Here is a 20191-nt window from a genome sequence, read left to right as displayed (position 1 = left end):
ATTTTTTATCCACATATTTTAACACAACAGACTTCGTATCGTCCCATTTGACAATGTCACATAACAATGTAAATATTCCATATCAGGCTAATGGAGACTGCATAAAACTGGTAAAGCTATAGAGATGGCTTGTCGATGACCTGAAACTTAATTATCATGTAAAGGAATTTTAATGATTCTGACCTAGGATTTTTTATCCACATATTATGACACAACACACTTTCCATTTGACAATGCCAAATAAATATGTGAAATAACTTTGTGATTGAGGTTTCAGAGTCAAGTGGTGGGGCTGGATGTCAGCCAGTCAAAACTTTTTATTGGGCTCCATATGCTTGCTATGTTGCCTGTTTTGCAGGCACAGGAAGCAGTGCCCTTTCAGGTGCTGTTGGCTCCAAGGGTCAGGAGGGGTCCAGGGGAGATGGGCTGCATGGGGTACTTGTGTAAGAGTGTGATGTATTGAGTAACAGCTGGCAACTCTGCTTGACAAAGTCCTAGGTCAAGATTGTTAAAATTTCTTTATTACAAAGTTATTTTAACTGAAATATAGTGGGTCAGTAATGAACTTGTGATTGATTTACTATACGGTGGTCTAGCTGCAATTACATCCTTGATAGTTGATGCCAACATGTCAAAAACATGTTGTTACCCACGCTAATCGATTCTAACAACAGTGTTTTTTCCAAAATCTAGGTACTCCTGGTACACTGTTGATATGGTGACATGTGAAAATCTCTGTCCTTACATGAACGCTGGAGTGTCCCCATGCTCCATGGACTCAGTGTCTTTGCAATCAAATATATTTATACTGAATGTCTCGGTCATCCCTATTCGATTTTCAGACAGCTGGTATCTTGTACGGTGACATCCCAGTTATATTCCATGCTGAACTGTTTCATTAACTATAGCAACATAAGTTCTCTCTCTGAAGTATTGTGACTCCTTCCAATTCGACTGTTCATGTGCATGTTATTTCTGAATAATAAAGCTAAACACAGAGCACGCAATGAGAGATGAATACAAGAGACTCAATATTTGCTTGTTTCAAACAAGATAAAATAAGAAACAAATGTAAAACAATGAATATCTAACCATTTGCCTACACAAATATTATTTCTTGGGACACAGATAGAAATATTATTTCTTGGGACACACATTACTGTTTAGGGCAACGTAAGAGTAAATAGTAATAGTAAAAGCAGTAATAATAATAAAAATAACTGCACAATGAAACAAAGATCCAAATATTTATTCTTAGAAGATAAACAAACTACACCTTGCTTAACAGTGTTGCAGAATCATAATGCCCATGGAAGTGTTGCAAAGCAAAATGCAGTGTCCTTGGACCATATGGTGGATCTTCGATATTCAGTGATGGACACGGCTGCTGAAAAACTGGTCCTTGAGGCTAAGAGAATGAAATACAAAAACACATTAGAATACAGGAACCAACACACAAATATATAAAAACACAACAGAATGTCATTAGGTAAAATTAAGTGATGTAGCAAAAGGAGTCATAAAAGTTTGTATGTAATTAATTTGACAATGGAAACTCTCCCTCTCCCTCATCAACTACACACAGAGTGGGAGGAATTGGGATGGGGACCAGCATAAAACATGAGGAAGTTATTGTCTTATTAATGCAATGCCTACTCCTATAGTTCTATTTCTATTCAAAATGAGCTACTAATCCAAATCTGATTCATCACACCCTAATTAGCAGTAGTATTATGCACACCAGAATTTTAAGAATACATTAGAGGCCTCACTGAGATCAGGCATACCGAAGTTAGTTGATGTGCCTCTGAAATATTGCACATTATATTTTCAAACAATGGAAACTCCAGGTACGAATATCAACAATGTAGGAAAAGATAGACTGCTACTTACCATTAAGAAGACATGTTCTGTTGCAGACCGGCACAATTAAAAGACACTTACATAAAGATTTTGGCCGCAGCCTGAGCTCAGCGAAAGAGAAACACACACCATTCATACATACAAGCAAGCACACCCGAACACACGTGACGGTCAACTCCAGCAGCTCGGGCTGGAATGCATTCTGGCGTGAGCTGCTGCAGCTGGCAGTCGTGTGTATGAGGTGTGCTTGCTTGTGTCTATGACTGATCTATGTTTCACTTTAGCTGATGAAGGCTGTGGCTGGAAGCTTTATGTAAATGTCTTTTCACTGAGCCTGTGTGCATTTTAACATGCATTCTTTATGGTAAGTAGCAATCTATCTTTTCCTACATTACATTTTCAGACAGATACATTGCTGTGGACCTTGCCGCTGGTGGGTAGGCTTGCGTGCCTCAGCGATACAGATAGCCGTACTATAGGTGCAACCACAACGGAGGGGTATCTGTTGAGAGGCCAGACAAACGTGTGGTTTCTGAAGAGGTGCAGCAGCCTTTTCAGTAGTTGCAGGGACAAAAGTCTAGATGACTGACTCATCTGGCCTTGTAACACTAACCAAAATGGCCTTGCTGTGCTGGTACTGCGAACGGGTGAAAGCAAGGGGAAACTACAGCCGTAATTTTTCACGAGGGCATGCAGCTTTACTGTATGGTTAAATGATGATGGCGTCCTCTTGGGTAAAATATTCAGGAGGTAAAATAGTCCCCCATTCGGATCTCCGGGCGGGGACTAATCAAGTGGACGTCGTTATCAGGAGAAAGAAAATTGGCGTTCTACGGATCGGAGTGTGGAATGTCAAATCCCTTAATTGGGCAGGTAGGTTAGAAAATTTAAAAAGGGAAATGGATAGGTTAAAGTTAGATATAGTGGGAATTACTGAAGCTCGGTGGTAGGAGGAACAAGACTTTTGGTCAGGTGAATACAGGATTATAAATACACAATCAAATAGGGGTAATGCAGGAGTAGGTTTAATAATGAGTAAAAAATAGGACTGCGGGTAAGCTACTACAAACAGCATTGTGAATGCATTATTGTGGCCAAGACAGATACGAAGCCCACACCCACTACAGTAGTACAAGTTTATATGGCAACTAGCTCTGCAGATGACGAAGAAATTGAAGAAATGTATAATGAGATAAAAGAAATTATTCGATAGTGAAGGGAGATGAAAATTTAATAGTCATGGGTGACTGGAATTCGATAGTAGGAAAAGGAAGAGAAGGAAAAGTAGTAGGTGAATATGGAATGGGGGGAAGAAATGAAAGAGGAAGCCGCCTGGTAGAATTTTGCGCAGAGCATAACTTAATCATAGCTAACACTTGGTTCAAGAATCATCAAAGAAGGTTGTATACATGGAAGAACCCTGGAGATACTAAAAGGTATCAGATAGATTATATAATGGTAAGACAGAGATTTAGGAACCAGGTTTTAAATTGTAAGACATTTCCAGGGGCAGATGTGGACTCTGACCACAATTCATTGGTTATGAACTGTAGATTAAAACTGAAGAAACTGCGAAAATGAGGGATTTTAAGGAGATGGGACCTGGATAAACTGACTAAACCAGAGGTTGTACAGAGTTTCAGGGAGAGCATAAGGGAACAACTGACTAGAATGGGAGAAAGAAATAGAAGAAGACTGGGTAGCTTTGAGGGACGAAGTAGTGAAGGCAGCAGAGGATCACGTAGGTAAAAAGACGACGGCTAGTAGAAATCCTTGGGTAACACACGATATATTGAATTTAATTGATGAAAGGAGAAAATATAGAAATGCAGTAAATGAAGCAGGCAAAAAGGAATACAAACGTCTCAAAAATGAGATCGACAGGAAGTGCAAAATGGCTAAGCAGGCATGGCTAGAGGACAAATGTAAGGATGTAGAGGCTTATCTCACTAGGGGTAAGATTGATACTGCCTACAAGAAAAATTAAAGAGATCTTTGGAGAAAAGAGAACCACTTGTATGAATATCAAGAGCTCAGGTGGAAACCCAGTTCTAAGCAGAAAGTTGGAAGGAGTATATAGAGGGTCTATACAAGGGTGATGTACTTGAGGACAATATTATAGAAATAGAAGAGGATGTAGATGAAAGCTGAAGTGGGAGACATGATACCGCGTGAAGAATATGACAGAGCACTGAAAGACCTAAGTCGAAACAAGGCCTCGGGAGTAGACAACATTCCATTAGAACTACTGACAGCCCTGGGAGAGCCAGTCCTGACAAAACTCTACTATCTGGTGAGCAAAATGTATGACACAGGCGAAATACCCCCAGACTTCAAGAAGAATATAATAATTCCAGTCACAAAGAAATCAGGTGTTGACAGATGCGAAAATTACCGAGCTATCAGTTTAATAAGTCACGCCTGCAAAATAGTAACGCGAATTCTTTACTGACGAATGGAAAAACTGGTAGAAGCCGACCTCGGGGAAGATCAGTTTGGATTCCGTAGAAATACCGGAACATGTGAGGCAATACTGACCCTATGACTTATCTTAGAAGCTAGATTTAAAAAAAAGCAAATTTACGTGTCTAGCATTTGTAGACTTAGAGAAAGCTTTTGACAATGTTAACTGGAATACTCTCTTTCAAATTCTGAAGGTGGCAGGGGTAAAATACAGGGAGCGAAAGGCTATTTACAATTTGTACAGAAACCAGATGGCAGTTGTAAGAGTCGAGGGGCATGAAAGGGAAGCAGTGGTTGGGAAGGGAGTGAGACAGGGTTGTATCCTATCTCCGATGTTATTCAATCTGTATATTGAGCAAGCAATAAAGGAAACAAAAGATAAATTCGGAGTAGGTATTAAAATACATGGAAAAGAAATAAAAACTTTAAGGTTCGCCGATGACATTGTAATTCTGTCAGAGGCAGCAAAGAACTTGGAAGAGCAGTTGAACGGAATGGACAGTGTCTTGAATGGAGGATATAAGATGAACATCACCAAAAGCAAAACTAGGATAATGGAATGTAGTCAAGTTAACTCGGGTGATGCTGAGGGAGTTAGATTAGGGAATGAGACACTTAAAGTAGTAAAGGAGTTTTTCTATTTGGGGAGCAAAATAACTGATGATGGTTGAAGTAGAGAGGATATAAAATGTAGACTGCAGAAAAGGAGAGAAATAAAGAGACTGGTTGTAGTGGTGGAATGATGACTGTGTAGTACTGGAATGGGAACACGGAGGGGCTGGATAGGTGAGGACACTGACTAACCAAGGTTAAGGACAGAAGGGTTACGGGAATGTAGGATGTATTGCAGGAAAAGTTCCCACCTGTGCAATTCAGAATAGCTGGTGTTGGTGGGAAAGATCCATATGGCACAGACTGTGAAGCAGTCAATGAAATGGAGGATATCATTTTTGGTAGCATGTTCAGCAACAGGGTGGTCCACTTGTTTCTTGGCCACAGTTTGTCGGTGGCCATTCATGTGGACCCTTCTCATTTCAGTCTTCATTAGTCACTGTCCTCACCCATCCAGCCCCTCCCTGTTCCCATGCCAGCACTACACAGCCTCCACCATCACATCCAGTCTTCTTATTTCTCTCCTTTTCCGCACTCCCCCCACCCCCCTCCTCACCTCTCCCCTGCCCTCAGTCTAACCTCCAGCACTTCGCTGTCTGCCACCCCCACCACACTATCCCTCCCCTTCTTCGCTCCAGCCTCCTTACCCCACCCAGTCTCTGCCACTAACACCATGGACTGGTGCAGCTACTCACAGTGTGCTTTCAGTTGCCTGAGACTGCAGTTGTGTGTATAAGTCGCACGCGTGAGTGTGTGTGTGTGTGTGTGGAAGGAGGTGCAAGAGCATATGTCTGTCTATTGTTGACGGAGGCCTTAATGGCCAAAAGCTATAATTGTGAGGGTCTTTTTGTTGTCCAATTATGATAAGCCACTTGGCCTGTCATGAGATGAATCTCATCTGCAATATAAAAACCAAACATATTTTCAGTACTCGCTTTGTTAACCACAAAGTAGGTAACGGAATGGGCATATAAATATTGTCAGCCATGAATTGGCTGAGAACAGGAATCTGTTGTTTGTTATAGCTTACCAAATGATGCTTGATGCACGGCAATGGTGGGGATCTTAATCTGGCACACAGTTGACTAGGGCACGGTGAACACCGTCATGTCAAATTGTAGGATTAATGGCTTATCCATCACTCTCACTTCAATAAAAAAGTTTGTTCTGGCCTGCAGATCTCTGTGTTGACCACTGAGAACTCCACAAAATGTTGGCGAAGCTGCTTCTCATAAGCAACTCAGTCTTCCACAGATTCATCATGGGGGGAGGAGGGGTAAACAGTGAGTGGCTGAGCCTGGGTCAACATAGCCAACAAACATTCTATTGATGCTGTATGACATGCCATTATGACTGGAGTAAAGCCTCCATGGAAGGACCAAATGGCAGAAAAAAACACAGAATCCAAAACACGTCAAAATTTGACCCTTAACATCGTCACTTGTGTTCTAGCTAGGAACCCAAGGAAACACATGCTTGCTGTAATGGCTGGACATATGTCCACTGTGGGTGGTAGGCATAGTAATCAGTGGGTTACCACTACCAGCTAGAGTGCTTATTATTGTTTCTGCCGTGTAGGTTTCTTTTGTGAGGCTGAGTATCTTTTTGCAATTGATGAAAGCTTCACAGTTTAACTGAGAAAGTCGACTGATGAGTGGAACTTGTCTCTCTGATGATGACACAGTGATAATGTCTACAACAGTAAACAACTTACCAAAGCAATTTTTGTTATTAGCATTTGTTGGAATAGCTTTGTCGCTCTGGAGCTCTGTTCTTCCACAGTCTATGACTGCTTGTGAGGCTTGCAAAAAGTCTCATCCAAGAATAACATTATAACTACATTCTGTCAAAAATTAGAATAACTGTGTGCAACATATTTTACTGTGGCTGGACTTCTTTCCCATTTGTGACTTTCAGCATAATTCCATTCATATCAAGGACCATAGTTTCTTTTACTGATCGTAATAAGCCCCTGAGACAACTAGCACCTGGACACGTTGGCCCTATGTGATTACATCAACAAGATTTCCTGGCATCTCGCTGAGTGTTATCCACGGAAGATTTGCGTCCGTGACGGCCTGACCTCTGTAGATTGTCATCTCACTTATTTTTCTTGAATTCAGCAGCTAAGTGACCAACTGGAACCTCTGAACAGTGATAGGGAATAACTGCAGCATGTTGGGTGCTACCTCGTCCAGGGTACAAGGATGGGCCTTGTTACACAGATCGACAGTTATCATCTGCAGTTGACTGGAGTGATTAGAACTGTTAAGATGCTTGACATCTGGTGTCAGTAGCTTGCCTTCTTTCACTGGAGTAGCATATAATGCATCCAGGTTGACCACCGTGGAAACATACTGACATGTTGTCTTCTGCTCTCCAAATGCTTGTGCTGAGTCACAGATAGGCACAACAAAAAGACTCACACAATTATAGCTTTTGGCCGTTAAGGCCTTTGTCAGCAATAGACAGACTGGCTGACACAGTTTATATGCCCATTCTGTTACCTACTTTGTGGTTAACAATGTGAGTACTGAAAATGTGTTTCAAACATTGTCCCTCATTGCATTAACTATCTTGATGATACCATCAAGATAGGTGCTAGCACAGAGCAATATCTAAGAAGCCTCCATTCTTTGTTTACTGTTCTAAAGACCATTGGCTTCAAACGTAATCTCACTTTTTCCAGCTCCCATTGTTTATTTGGGCCATGAAATGCCTGGCAAGGCATGAGCCCCATGAAATAATGTGTCACCACCATTATGGCTTTGCCCCATTTGTCTTACTTATGAGTACTTCAGGTATTCCTTGGAAAACTGGCATAGTATCACAAGTTTATTCCCAGAGCAGCTGCTGTCTCCCACCCCTTGCATCTGTTACTTCAGAAAAGTGCTCCTTTTGTTTGGTCTACAGACTGTCAGCATGGTTTTGTGCAGTTTAAGAACAGTGTTTGCCATGTCTTGCAACATCTCCACCCATCAAGCATCTGGTCCTAGCCACAGACATGTCTCATCATGGGAAGGGGTGGTCCTGGCCCCATCACCATTCAGATGTCTGCAAACAGCCTGTTGCCTTAGTGTCAGAAACACTCAACTCAGCTCAGCAACATTATTCTCAGGTGAAAAAAGAAGCTCTTTTTATTGTCTAAGCCTTTAAAAAAATCATGTATTCTTGTATGGTGCAAAATTTCATTTAAGTACTGACCGCAAGCCCTTTCTTTCCCTATTAAGCCTGCAGGTGTTCATAGCAGAGAAAGCTGCTTATTGTGTTCAGAAATAGACTTCATTCTACTCCCAGTAAAATAATGAGATCTATTTTTGTTGCATACCACAACATGAAAAACAGCTGCTCTGTCCTGGCTCCCCATGGCCCTGACCCCTTGTTTGACCTGGAGGGACTGCTGTGTTTTCAACTGGATATGGAGGCGACACATATGGCAGATGGTTTCTCCATCACCAGTTCAAGCACTGTCTCTGCTGTGGCATTGTAGTTCTAGAAGCTCTGCTTATTACATCTGGATCACTGGGGTATCTCTCACACAAAATAGTTTGCATGGTGCCATGTGTTTGGGCTAAGTATTGATTGGGAGGTGGAACATCTGATCGCTGCTTGCCATAAGTGTTCCAGTCAAAAGACAGCAGCGCACACTGTTCTTTTGTCATGACCAGCCTTTGAAAGGAGTCCACACTGATTTTGCCAGTCCTTTTAGACACTTCCACATTATCAGTGATTGCTGCTTTTTCTCATTTTCCCTATGTTCATCGTTGTCTGCAGCAGCATATGCTATTGCTAAGGCCTGTTGAAGATATTCTCCACAGAAGGCACCCTGGTTTCGGACAATGGACCACAGTTCGTGGTGTACCCTTCCAAGAACTTAGGTGCACACAATGGCATTCACCAAGTCAAGGCACCTCCCACCAATCTGCAGTTGAACAGTGAAGCAGTACACCTTGTCCGAATGTTTAAGAGGAAGATGTGAAAGTACACAGAAAAAATTCCGCCTGAGCAGGCTCTCACTTTTTTTTTCTTGTTCTTTTTTGGCTGTTACAGAACGATGCCAACTGGAGCCAAGAGTCCTTCCAAGCTTCTGCTCAGCCATCAGCCAAGGACACTGCTCAATCTCCTGCTGTGAAGCAGGCGTTCCGCAGCAGTGCCGGTTTTGTCAATGCTCATGCCTGTGTCTTCATGGTTCACTCCAAGTGGCACTTCACTGGAACCAGTTGCATCCTTGGATGGGCACAGGGGCCCCTCCATGAGCCATGGGCCTGTCACCTCATTCTGGCCACTCCGAGGGTGACCAGTCTGGTTGTCCCCACCTACTCCAGCAGTTGGGGCTTTGTAATAACCAAGGGTGGGTGTGCTTCCTGCGGCCAGTACTGGCACCTTACACTGCACTGAGCAGGGGCTGCCGTCAGCAAGGACAGAAGATAGGTCTCTTGACATCACAGCCCCTCCTCTCCAGTCGCTGTCATCACTGCATGTGTTGGCGCCCATTGTCATGGATTCTGGTGTCCAGACAGTTCCCAGCCCCTTTGTTGCTGGTTCTGTCCACCAGTTGCCTTGGGGTCCACAGGTGCCCCTGTCCTATTCACTCTTGTCCATATGTGCTGGTCCGGGCGGATCGGGAACTTCTCATGCCTTTCGCTGTTGCCTCTGGCACAACTAAGGATGCTTTGGACGTCTCTTCAGTCACAGCATTACAGTCGCCGAAGCCTGGTCTTTCTCCCCACAAGGATAGAGGACTGTAGTAACCTGCTAGTTACTACACCTATCACTTACAGTGGACATTCGTTGGGCCATTACGTAAGAGTAGTGCGTGCCAACAACTGCCACTAGAGGCAGCCTGGTCACCAACTGTTATCACCAGGTATGCCATGCACGAGCAGCCGTACACCAATACCATCTGACATGGATAACGTCTTTTTAAGGGCAGGCATGGGTCTCTGGGCCTGCAGTTGTTAAATGTGTTTGAGATGAGTAAACTACTTTCATTACATTCCTTTTGATGTCACCCCATGACCCAGTAAATTGTATCCCATTTATGGCCATATGTTTCCCTGTGTTCCTATTTAGACAAGTGGCGAAGGGTAACTTCGGCTCACTAGTTGTCATGAGTAACCACAACTCATTTGAACAGGCATGCACAGAAACAGCCAAAACAGTTCAGAAAGAGCATATTAATGTCATTGATGAAGACTTATGCACTGCTACTACTACAATGAAGAGAGAAAGCTAATACTGAACTGCCCCGGGATTCTGTCTGAATGTTGGTAACTGATAGCAGCTTTTCTGCATCAATTTCTTTATGCTTTCAGATCCACAGACCAAGTGACCTATGATAGAACACCATGTCAACCAACAATTAGCCAGCACTCATATAGTGTATCACTAGCTGAACAGCAAATAATTCAGGAGGAAGTGAAGAGGATGCTATGAGGTGAGGTCACTGAACTTACAGACAGTTTTAGGTCCTCTCCCGTGGTGCTTGTGAAGAAGAAGAGTGGTCCCTGGCTTTTCTCTGTTGATTATCTACAACTGAACAAAATCTAACAGAATGATGTCTACGCAAATCCACACACTGATGACACACTAAGACTGTTTGAAAGCAACAAAGTATTTCTCAGCTATGGATGCATAGATAGCCCACTGGCAAATCGAGGCTGATGAGGCTGACCCAGAAAAGATTGCCTTCATAAGCCCTGATGGCCCCTGTAAGTTTAATGTTATGCAAATTGCACTTTGTAACACTCCAACTATCTTCAACAATATGCCAACCAGCTTCAACAACCTTAAACACACGTGTTAGGTATCTGGATGATATTGTTGCTTTCTTAAAGGCTTTTGAAAAACATCCAGGCCACCACACAGCTGACTACAGACTGTAAGCCTCTATCTGAAACAGAAAAAGTGCCTTTTTACTGCCCAAGAAATAAAGATATTGGCACCTCAAGTGAAGTGTAGTCTATTCCAATCCAGAGAAAGGAAGAGCAGTCACAGATTTTCTAATTCTCACCACATTCACAATGTGAAAAGTTTTTCTCATACTGTGCTCATACTACTGGCAGTTCTAAAGGACTTTAAAGGATTTCTGTACCATGGCAAATCCATTGCAAGAACTTCCAGCCCTAGCACTGTATGACAAGAATGCTAAAACGTCTCTTCCTAATACAAAAGCTTCTTGAAGGTGTGGAAAGTGTTCTGGGCAGTTACTGAGTCATGGTAATAGGTCAGTGATAAAGCAGGTGTATGGCAAGGGGTACTTCTGTCAGCACAATTTGTTGAACTGTTTCAGTCAGTGCCCTTAACTTGGTGCTCAGCTACCAGCACGGCTTGATTCATTACAGGTCTGTTTAAGATCTTTGGCCTTCCTCCTTCACTGCATATCCACATTATGAAATTCCTTATATTCTTTAAAATAAATGTAATAGATAAGAACTGAAGATTGCAAATAAAAACTGTGATGTTCATAATCACTTAACCAGACGAAACAAAAACTTATATATGACACAAATCATCACAGCCCTGTACTAAAACAGTACTTTCCACATGGGAGCTTGACCGAGCGAGGTGGCGCAGTGGTTAGCACACTGGACTCGCATTCGGGAGGACGACGGTTCAATCCCGTCTCCAGCCATCCTCATTTAGGTTTTCCGTGATTTCCCTAAATCGTTTCAGGCAAATGCCGGGATGGCTCCTTTGAAAAGGCACGGCCGATTTCCTTCCCACTCCTTCCCTACCCCGAGCTTGCGCTCTGTCTCTAATGAGCTCGTTGTCGACAGGACGTTAAACACTAACCACCACCACCACATGAGAGCTTGAACTTTATAACAAACTTAACCAAGAACATAAAAGCAATTACTGACGACAAAACCTTTGGAAAATCTTTAAAGTCATACTTACAGCATCACTACCTTTACTCCGCTGAAGAATATTTAAATGTATTAAGTGTGTTATATGTAACTTTAAATGTGTGTTGGCAGGTTGATAAACAAACACAAACATACACACAAAATTCAAGCTTTCGCAACAAACTGTTGCCTCATCAGGAAAGAGGGAAGGAGAGGGAATGACGAAAGGATGTGGGTTTTAAGGGAGAGGGTAAGGAGTCATTCCAATCCCGGGAGCGGAAAGACTTACCTTAGGGGGAAAAAAGGACGGGTATACACTCGCACACACACACATATCCATCCACACATATACAGACACAAGCAGACATTCTTTGTCTTTAAATATTGAACATTGAAGATAGCCCCTCCTGTTGACGCAATGCGATTGTTGAGTGGATCTTCAGTTTCCTCCAGCCTCCCATCATTGATCTGCTACATACAGAGGACATGGGCAATGTCTCTGTGCTTTTGTCTTCTTGATGTAGTTTCTAATACACGACTCTGTATTGGATGTCCAACAAGTGACAGAGGATACAGCTCAAAGTAGTATTTTGGTAAAATTTCTGATAGTCCCACTTTTGTTCAGGTGTAAAAATCTATACCAAATCTCCCTGGCTGTACCTTGCTGGTTGGTGCTTGGCATTGCTTTTGGTCTTTCTCCGGGACCTGTATGTGAGCCAGGTGCCTTACTTCATCAGCTGTGGCCGTATCATCCATTTGAAACAGAAGCAGTGTGTCCACTGTTGTTTTGGCCTCATGACATGAAGCAGAAAGCACGCTGTGAAGCCTAAAGTGTCACACTTTCCTGTGTTGTACATGAATGCAATAATGGGCAGTGTTGTGTCACAGTCTCTCTGTTCAGTTTCAGTGTACAACGAGAGCATATTTTCCGATGCCTTAATAAAGCATCCTGTGAGGCTATTCATCTGTGGGTGGTAGGCAGTTGCCAGATGTTGCAATGCGAAATTACCAACAAACCTCACAATTTCTGGAGCTTTGGCAGTCAACAGATTTCGTGGCAGCATAGTGAGTGAGGTAGCCAGTGCAATTTCTTAATCATTGATTCCCATTTGTTGACTTTGGGAAGCTCGATTTGGGTTCAGTGTACTGACACCACAGCAGACAGTGTTTGTACATGTTGCCCCGAACGTGGTTGTGAAATATGCCTCTGTTGCTGGTATTCCTTACTGTAGCTAACACAGTGTGTAAAAGATTAGTGGAGACCTGGCTATTGATATCTGCATCTGATTCTGTCAAGAGTCTCCACAAATCTGAGGTGACCATCATGAAAAAACTTCAGGATAGCTGGTTGTAGATGAGCTGGAATGAGATGCAGCTCTTTCCAACCCTTTAGACCATAGTCCCTCTTATACAGTAATCCACATATTAATCGGAATTATTTGTTGGTTGGTTCCTTCTCCTTAAGGCTCCTGTGGTTTCCAGCAATGCTACATCATCTTCTGTTCGGATGTACTGATTTGTAATGCTGCAGTGACTGTGATTTCATTCCCTCTGCTGTGCTCTGCCAAAGGTTTCCTGAACTTCAGTCGGCGTCCATGTGTTTGTGTTTGCTTGTGTTGCCAAATGACCCAACAGACCCATCAGTCTAGTCAGTCAGCACAGAGAATGGTGGTCTGTCATAACAGTGAACAGTTTGGCAAATAAATGTGGCCAGAACTTATTGATGACCCAAACAACCGCGACTCTCTTCTCAGTTGTGGAGTAGCTCATCTTGGATTTGGAGAGTACCCTGGAACGTGACCTACCATCTTTTCAGCATCTTCCTGAATTGCACTAGAACCTACTCCACAATTGCTAGTGTTGGTGTGAAGTTCTGTTTTAGCATTCTTGTCATACAATGTTACGACTGGAGATAATGTTAGTCCTTCCAATGGATATACCTTGATGCAGAAGTCCTTTAAAGTCCTTTAGATCTGCCAGTAGTATGAGCACCATCTGAGAAAAACTTTTCACATCATGAATGTGCCAGGAATCGGAAAATTTGTGACTACTCTTATTTTCTCTGGATTGGAATGGACAACACTTCACTTGATGTGCCAATATCTTTATTTCTTGGGCAGTAAAAAGGCACTTTTTGTGATTCAGATAGAGGTCTACAGTCTGAAGTCAGTTGTCTGGTGGCCTGAATGTTTAGTTAGTTAGTTAGTTAGTTGCGTGTTCCACTGGTCAATCTCACGGTAACTGTTATGATGTGGAATGTTTCAAGTGCGTAAGAAAAGCACACATTAATGAAGTTTTTGTTTTTTTAAACCTTTAATTTGTTTTAACTACCCCATTCCCTTAAATGGCACAAAATGTATATATTATACCTACAGATTTATTTATTCCTATTCAAGAATTCATCTATGGTATGGAAGTAGTTGTCAAGGAGATATTATTCCAATTTATTTTTAAAACTGTTACTGCTGTCTGTCAAACATTTTAATTCATCTAGTACTTTATCATAAAGTTTTTCAGCAGCATATTTTACCCCTTTCTGTGCCAAAGATAGGTTAAGTAGAGGATAGAGTAAGTATATCTTTCTTCTGCTGTTATAACCATGTTGTTTTTAAACTGGTCCATGTTGTTGAGAACAAATTTCATTACTGAGTAAACGTACTGTGAGGCCGTTGTTAGAATTCCTAACCTTTTAAACAGATGCCTACAAGATGTGCGACAATGAGCCCCACACATTATTCTAACCACTTTCTTTTGAGCAGTGAATACTTTTTGCCTAATTGTTGAGTTACCCCTAAATATTATTCCATATGACATCAGAGGATAATGGAATGTGACATCAGAGGATAATGGAATGTAGTCGAATTAAGTCAGGTGATGCTGAGGGAATTACATTAGGAAATGAGACACTTAAAGTAGTAAAGGAGTTTTGCTATTTAGGGAGCAAAATAACTGATGATGGTCGAAGTAGAGAGGATATAAAATGTAGACTGGCAATGGCAAGGAAAGCGATTCTGAAGAAGAGAAATTTGTTAACATCGAGTATAGATTTAAGTGTCAGGAAGTCATTTCTGAAAGTATTTGTATGGAGAGTAGCCATGTATGGAAGTGAAACATGGATGATAAATAGTTTGGACAAGAAGAGAATAGAAGCTTTCGAAATGTGGTGCTACAGAAGAATGCTGAAGATTAGATGGGTGGATCACATAACTAATGGGGAGCTGTTGAATAGGATTGGGGAGAAGAGAAGTTTGTGGCACAACTTGACTAGAAGAAGGGATTGGTTGGTAGGACATGTTCTGAGGCATCAAGGGATCACAAATTTAGCATTGGAGGGCAGTGTGGAGGGTAAAAATCGTAGAGGGAGACCAAGAGATGTATACATTAAGCAGATTCAGAAGGATGTAGGTAGCAGTAAGTACTGGGAGATGAAGAAGCTTGCACAGGATAGAGTAGCATGGAGAGCTGCATCAAACCAGTCTCAGGACTGAAGACCACAACAACAAACATCATGACATCATCAGAGAGTGAAAGTATGCAAAGTATGTTAGCTTGCTAATTTCTATATCCTGAAAATTAGCAATTATTCTAATTGCAAAAGTTGTGGAACTTGTCACTTTAGGAGATGCAAAATATGAATTTTCCAATTAAGATTCTCATCTATATGTACACCCAAAAACTTAGTATGCTCTACCCTGGCTACTGACTTCTGTTGATGTGTTATATTTATTGAAGGAACCGTACTCCTCACAATAGAAAATTGGATGTACTGTGTTTTTCAAAGTTCAGAGCAAGCCCATTCACAGAAAACCAATCAATAACTTTTCCAAAGACATTATTTGTATCATTTTTTATCGGAGTTTCTTTTATTGAATTAATAATGATGCTTGTATCATCAGCAAACAGTGTCAGTTTAGATTCTTGATTTACATAAAAAGGGAAGTCATTCACATATATCAAGAACAGAAGGGGACCCATGATCAAACCCTGTGAAACACCTAATATAATTTCACCCCAGTTGGATGAAGTGGAAAACTTCTTTAAATCAGCTAAACCATATAAAGAAACTTTTTGTTCCTTTTCCATAGATATGACTTAAACCACTCATATGCTGTTCCATTTATACCATAGAATTGTAATTTCTGTAACATAATGTAATGGTTCACACAATGAAACACTATGGATAAGTCACAGAAAATTCCTATTGGTGACATTTTACTATTTAAAGACTCTGTTATGTGGGCAGTGAAATTGTGTATTGATGTCTCAGTGGAACAACATTTTTGAAATCCAAACTAATTTACTAAATAACCCATTACTGCTGAGATGGCTAACCACTCTTGAGTGCCTGAGACATAAGGTAGCACTTGGAGGTCCGAGGCCCTTTTGAAACAGAAGCAGTGTATCCACTGTTGTTTAGACCTCATGACGTATCAGCTAGTCATCATCTGGACAGTTGAGCTATGTTGTGTTTTGCACCCCCTGCCAGTCACTGCCTTGAAGAAAATGGTATAACAGAGTTGCAGCTGCCACTAATGCTACCTCGCCTCGGACCTCCAACTGCTACCTCATGACTGCTGCACTTAACAACCAAACCCAATTCAAAAGTAATAGCAGTGTGCATAACTACAATACTAGGAGAAAGGATGATCTTCACTATTCAAGATTAAATCTAACTTTGGCACAGAAAGGGGTGAATTATAATGGCACTAAAGTCTTTGGTCACTTACCAAATAGTATCAAAAGTCTGACAGATAACCAACAAGTATTTAAGAAGAAATTAAAAGAATTTCTGAATGACAACTCCTTCTACTCCATAGAGGAATTTTTAGATATAAATTAAGAAAAAAAAAAAAACATTAAAAAAAATTAAAAAAATAAAAATAAAAAATAAAGAAAAACAAAAAAACACAATAAAATAAAGTTGTTATATTAACTTAAGTATGTTGTTAAATTAACCTAATTATGTCATGTATTGGAAAATTCGACTCGTTCCACATCATTACGAAATATCGTATTCATGATCCATGGAACTAGTATTAATCTAATCTAATCTAATCTAATCTAATCTAACCTCGGCTGCTACTGCTAGTCTGTAACACTAGAATCCAGTCATCTTCATATGTTGGGTGGCTCACACTGAGGAACCCGCACCCCTGTGCTGCTGGGCCTGACGCAGTTGCCCACCGTTGGCGTAACACATTGCTAAGCAGAACATGCTAGAAAATTTAGTTTCTCCTACCCGATAAAATGTTGAAATTTTCACAAGTACACAACACATCATTTTCGAGGCACAAATGCAGGAGAGACGGCTGTTCAAGAAAATTTAAAACATCGACATATCGGACATATGCAAAAAGGCAACTAATGCCACCACACATCCAAAGATGACCAATCTTAGAAGTTATCAATAGAGAATCTTAATTGCCACTGGTTAAGCAAGTAGCATTAATTGTCGAGTGAGCAAGCGGGGGAGGGGTGTTGCTGTGGGAGGTGCCAGGAGAGGGCGGCGGGCTGCTGGGGGGGGGGGGGGGGAGGGGGAGAACTCCAAGCAGAATCCATCTCAATTTTTAAGGTCACTTGCTAACTGGCTGCTTTCTCAATAATACTATCCCAGTAGCTGGAAGGGCATGCCAAAATCTCTGTATTGTTATAACCTATAGGATGACCAATGTCAAAGCAATGATCTGCAATAGCAGATTTCTTTTTGACTGAACTTAGCAAAAAACTGATTTTATAAATATAAAAGGCAAGCTAAATGTACAAAAACAACAGTGATCTGGACAGGAAGGTAAATACAGATAAAAATTGCATAATAGGCCAGCAGTGGTGGTGGTGGTTAGTGTTTAACGTCCCGTTGACAACGAGGTCATTAGAGACAGAGCGCAAGCTCGGGTTAGGGAAGGAGTGGGAAGGAAATTGGCCGTGCTCTTTCAAAGGAACCATCCCGGCATTTGCCTGAAACAATTTAGGGAAATCACGGAAAACCTAAATCAGGATGGCTGGAGACGGAATTGAACCGTCGTCCTCCCGAATGCGAGTCCAGTGTGCTAACCACTGCGCCACCTCGCTCGGTAGGCCAGCAGTCCATGACAATAAGAAAGAGTATAGCTTTACTGAAAGATTTTATACCTTCAGTATTCCTGGAGGCTGTAATTCCAGCATGTCCTTGTTTGATCCCTGACAGGTCCTAGGAGTTTTATCCTGCCCCTTACAAATACTTTCACCTCTAGAAATGATAAATATTTAAGAAAAACTGCAATGATAGCGCCTCACAGTCAGCTTTAAACTATAGGAACACATAACTGACTGAATATGTTGTAGTGTCGCAGAATAGTAAAGAGATGGAAACGAGGAATATTGTCAAAGTTTCGTTGTCTATGCCGAGAGCCAGAGGCAGTAAGTTAGCCAAGAGGTAAGAGGATTGCACATGTATGGAATGTGTTATCACGCAGGGGCAATGGCCTGGTTAAATACAGCAGGCGAGAGAGAATTGCTTAGCACGCGGGTTTGTGTGAGATGGAGACTTTCGTAGAGTGCAAGACAGAGAATATAGCATCAGCTGTACTGCATTTCACAACTTCGCGTAAGTCTGACGCAACAACACGTAACTCTGTTGCAAGAACACCTAAGGGGCGAGTATGACAGATGAATCAGCAGTATAAGTGGAACGAATGCCTTCATTACAAATGAGCATGACGTCAGGACGTCACTCGTGCTTCCTTTAAATATGCCAGCTTTGATAGCAACAAGGTACCCGCACTCGCAATTAGACTTGCAGTTAGATGTGTACTGGGTCGCTGCATAGAGCTCAGCTCGGTGATCGACATGTTAATCTCTATTAAGGAGATGTTGCAGTAAGGGTGGCCCATCCAGCAGCAGATGTGAGGGGACAGTACCAGCTCTAGTCCTCTCTGCTGCCGCTCTCAATCATCAACCCAGGATTAGCAGACATCGCGGCAGACTCATTTACCGCCAATGCTGACCACATCAGTGAGCCGTCGTCGAAATCATGCAGGGCCTGGGCCCTGTGCATCTGCCGGGTGAGCCGACGACGCTGGGGGACTGCAGCCCGTTCCGCCGTCCTCCACGGATGAGCTACCAGGAGGAGCAGGGAAGAAGACGGGGTGGGATAGAGTACACTCCGCATTACGAGAACGCCTCTCGTGCTGACGGCACCGGGACTCCAACCCGGAGCCTCCACGTGCAGCAGCCTCTGCTGTCCGCCACCAAGCTCAGCCAGCCTGTGTTGCGCGGGCCACATTGTACTCAGCAGGAATAAAGGTATTATTTATTAATAATGTTTCTTTGGCGTTTTTGACACGTTCACAGCCATTTCCTAGCATCCTGACAACTGGAGAGGTCACCGCTCGGCCTCCAGTGCACCGTAGGTGACCAGGACCACAGATTTTGTGTCAGAAGTGGTTGCGCCTACTGCCTACAGATTTGGTGTCAGAAGTCCTCACGCCCACCGCCTACAGATTTGGTGTAGTGGTAAGTGCACGAGGCGATTTTTGTTAATAACTATGGATGCACGTTCTTTGTTGGGAGTGCACTTTGTGAGACCTGCGGAAACAGCAGGTTTACCTGAGTTTAAGAGAAACAGTTGGGAAACGTACTTTGTACCAGTCAGATGTACTGTGTGTAATTTAAATGGGCATGGGGAGCCATGCACGAAGTTTGTACCAGTAGAATGTTCAATTTGTAGACGGTTTGGTCACGCAGTGAACGACTGTAGAGGGTGTCGTTGGGCAATAACAAGGCGGAAGGATTAATTTTGTTTAGTTGTGCATTGTGAGTCTTGTTTGTCTTCTTGTGTGTAGTGCTCAACTGTGACAGAGGAGTGGAGTAGCTAGCATAGTTATTGTTCTGAGGAGTAAATTTAATATAGAGTAAGTTTTTGGTAGATTGCACAAATCATGCAGGCAACAAGATCCGTTAGTACTGAAGTGAGTATAGCTGCTCAGATGGAGCAAGTCTCAAAATTGTTAGAAGAGAATGCGCAGCATAAGTTACGTCATGTAGAATTAATGATGGAAATGGAGACCTTGCGTTAGGCGCAAGAGTCGCAAACGGGTTCAAGAGAGTGCAAGTCAGTAGCAATGTCCAACCTTGCAACATATCCTTCAGTAGCTAACCTGATCATGCCTTTCTCGGGTAAAACAACAGAGGATGTCACATCGTTCATTAACGATGTTTTGGCAACAGCTGCAATGAACAATTGGTCGGATGTAACTACGTTACGTATGGCAAATTTGCGACTTGCAGGGGAAGCCAAGATGCTTAGTAAGGCGAGCACATTTGAAGAATTGGCAGGTGGGTTACGACAAAGATATCATAAGCAGAATAGTGCAAGATTTTTTAGGGAGAAGTTAGCTAGTTTGACACATAACATCAATGAGACAGTG

General features: G+C 42.2%; 1 protein-coding gene across 1 annotated transcript in view; it reads right to left on the bottom strand.

The window, feature by feature from the left end:
• The window catches only part of LOC126236303 (uncharacterized), a 451155-nt gene that overhangs the window by 69129 nt on the left and 361835 nt on the right, over window positions 1–20191 (bottom strand). The window contains exon 25 of the mRNA XM_049945503.1: window positions 1277–1408. Coding sequence (XP_049801460.1) covers window positions 1277–1408 — 132 coding nt within the window. The remainder of the gene's footprint in view (window positions 1–1276; window positions 1409–20191) is intronic.

The sequence above is a fragment of the Schistocerca nitens genome, chromosome 2 (genome assembly GCF_023898315.1).
Source record: "Schistocerca nitens isolate TAMUIC-IGC-003100 chromosome 2, iqSchNite1.1, whole genome shotgun sequence".
Taxonomy (NCBI): domain Eukaryota; kingdom Metazoa; phylum Arthropoda; class Insecta; order Orthoptera; family Acrididae; genus Schistocerca; species Schistocerca nitens.
Note: the sequence above shows the minus strand (reverse complement) of the source record. Positions and strands in the feature narration are given on the sequence as shown.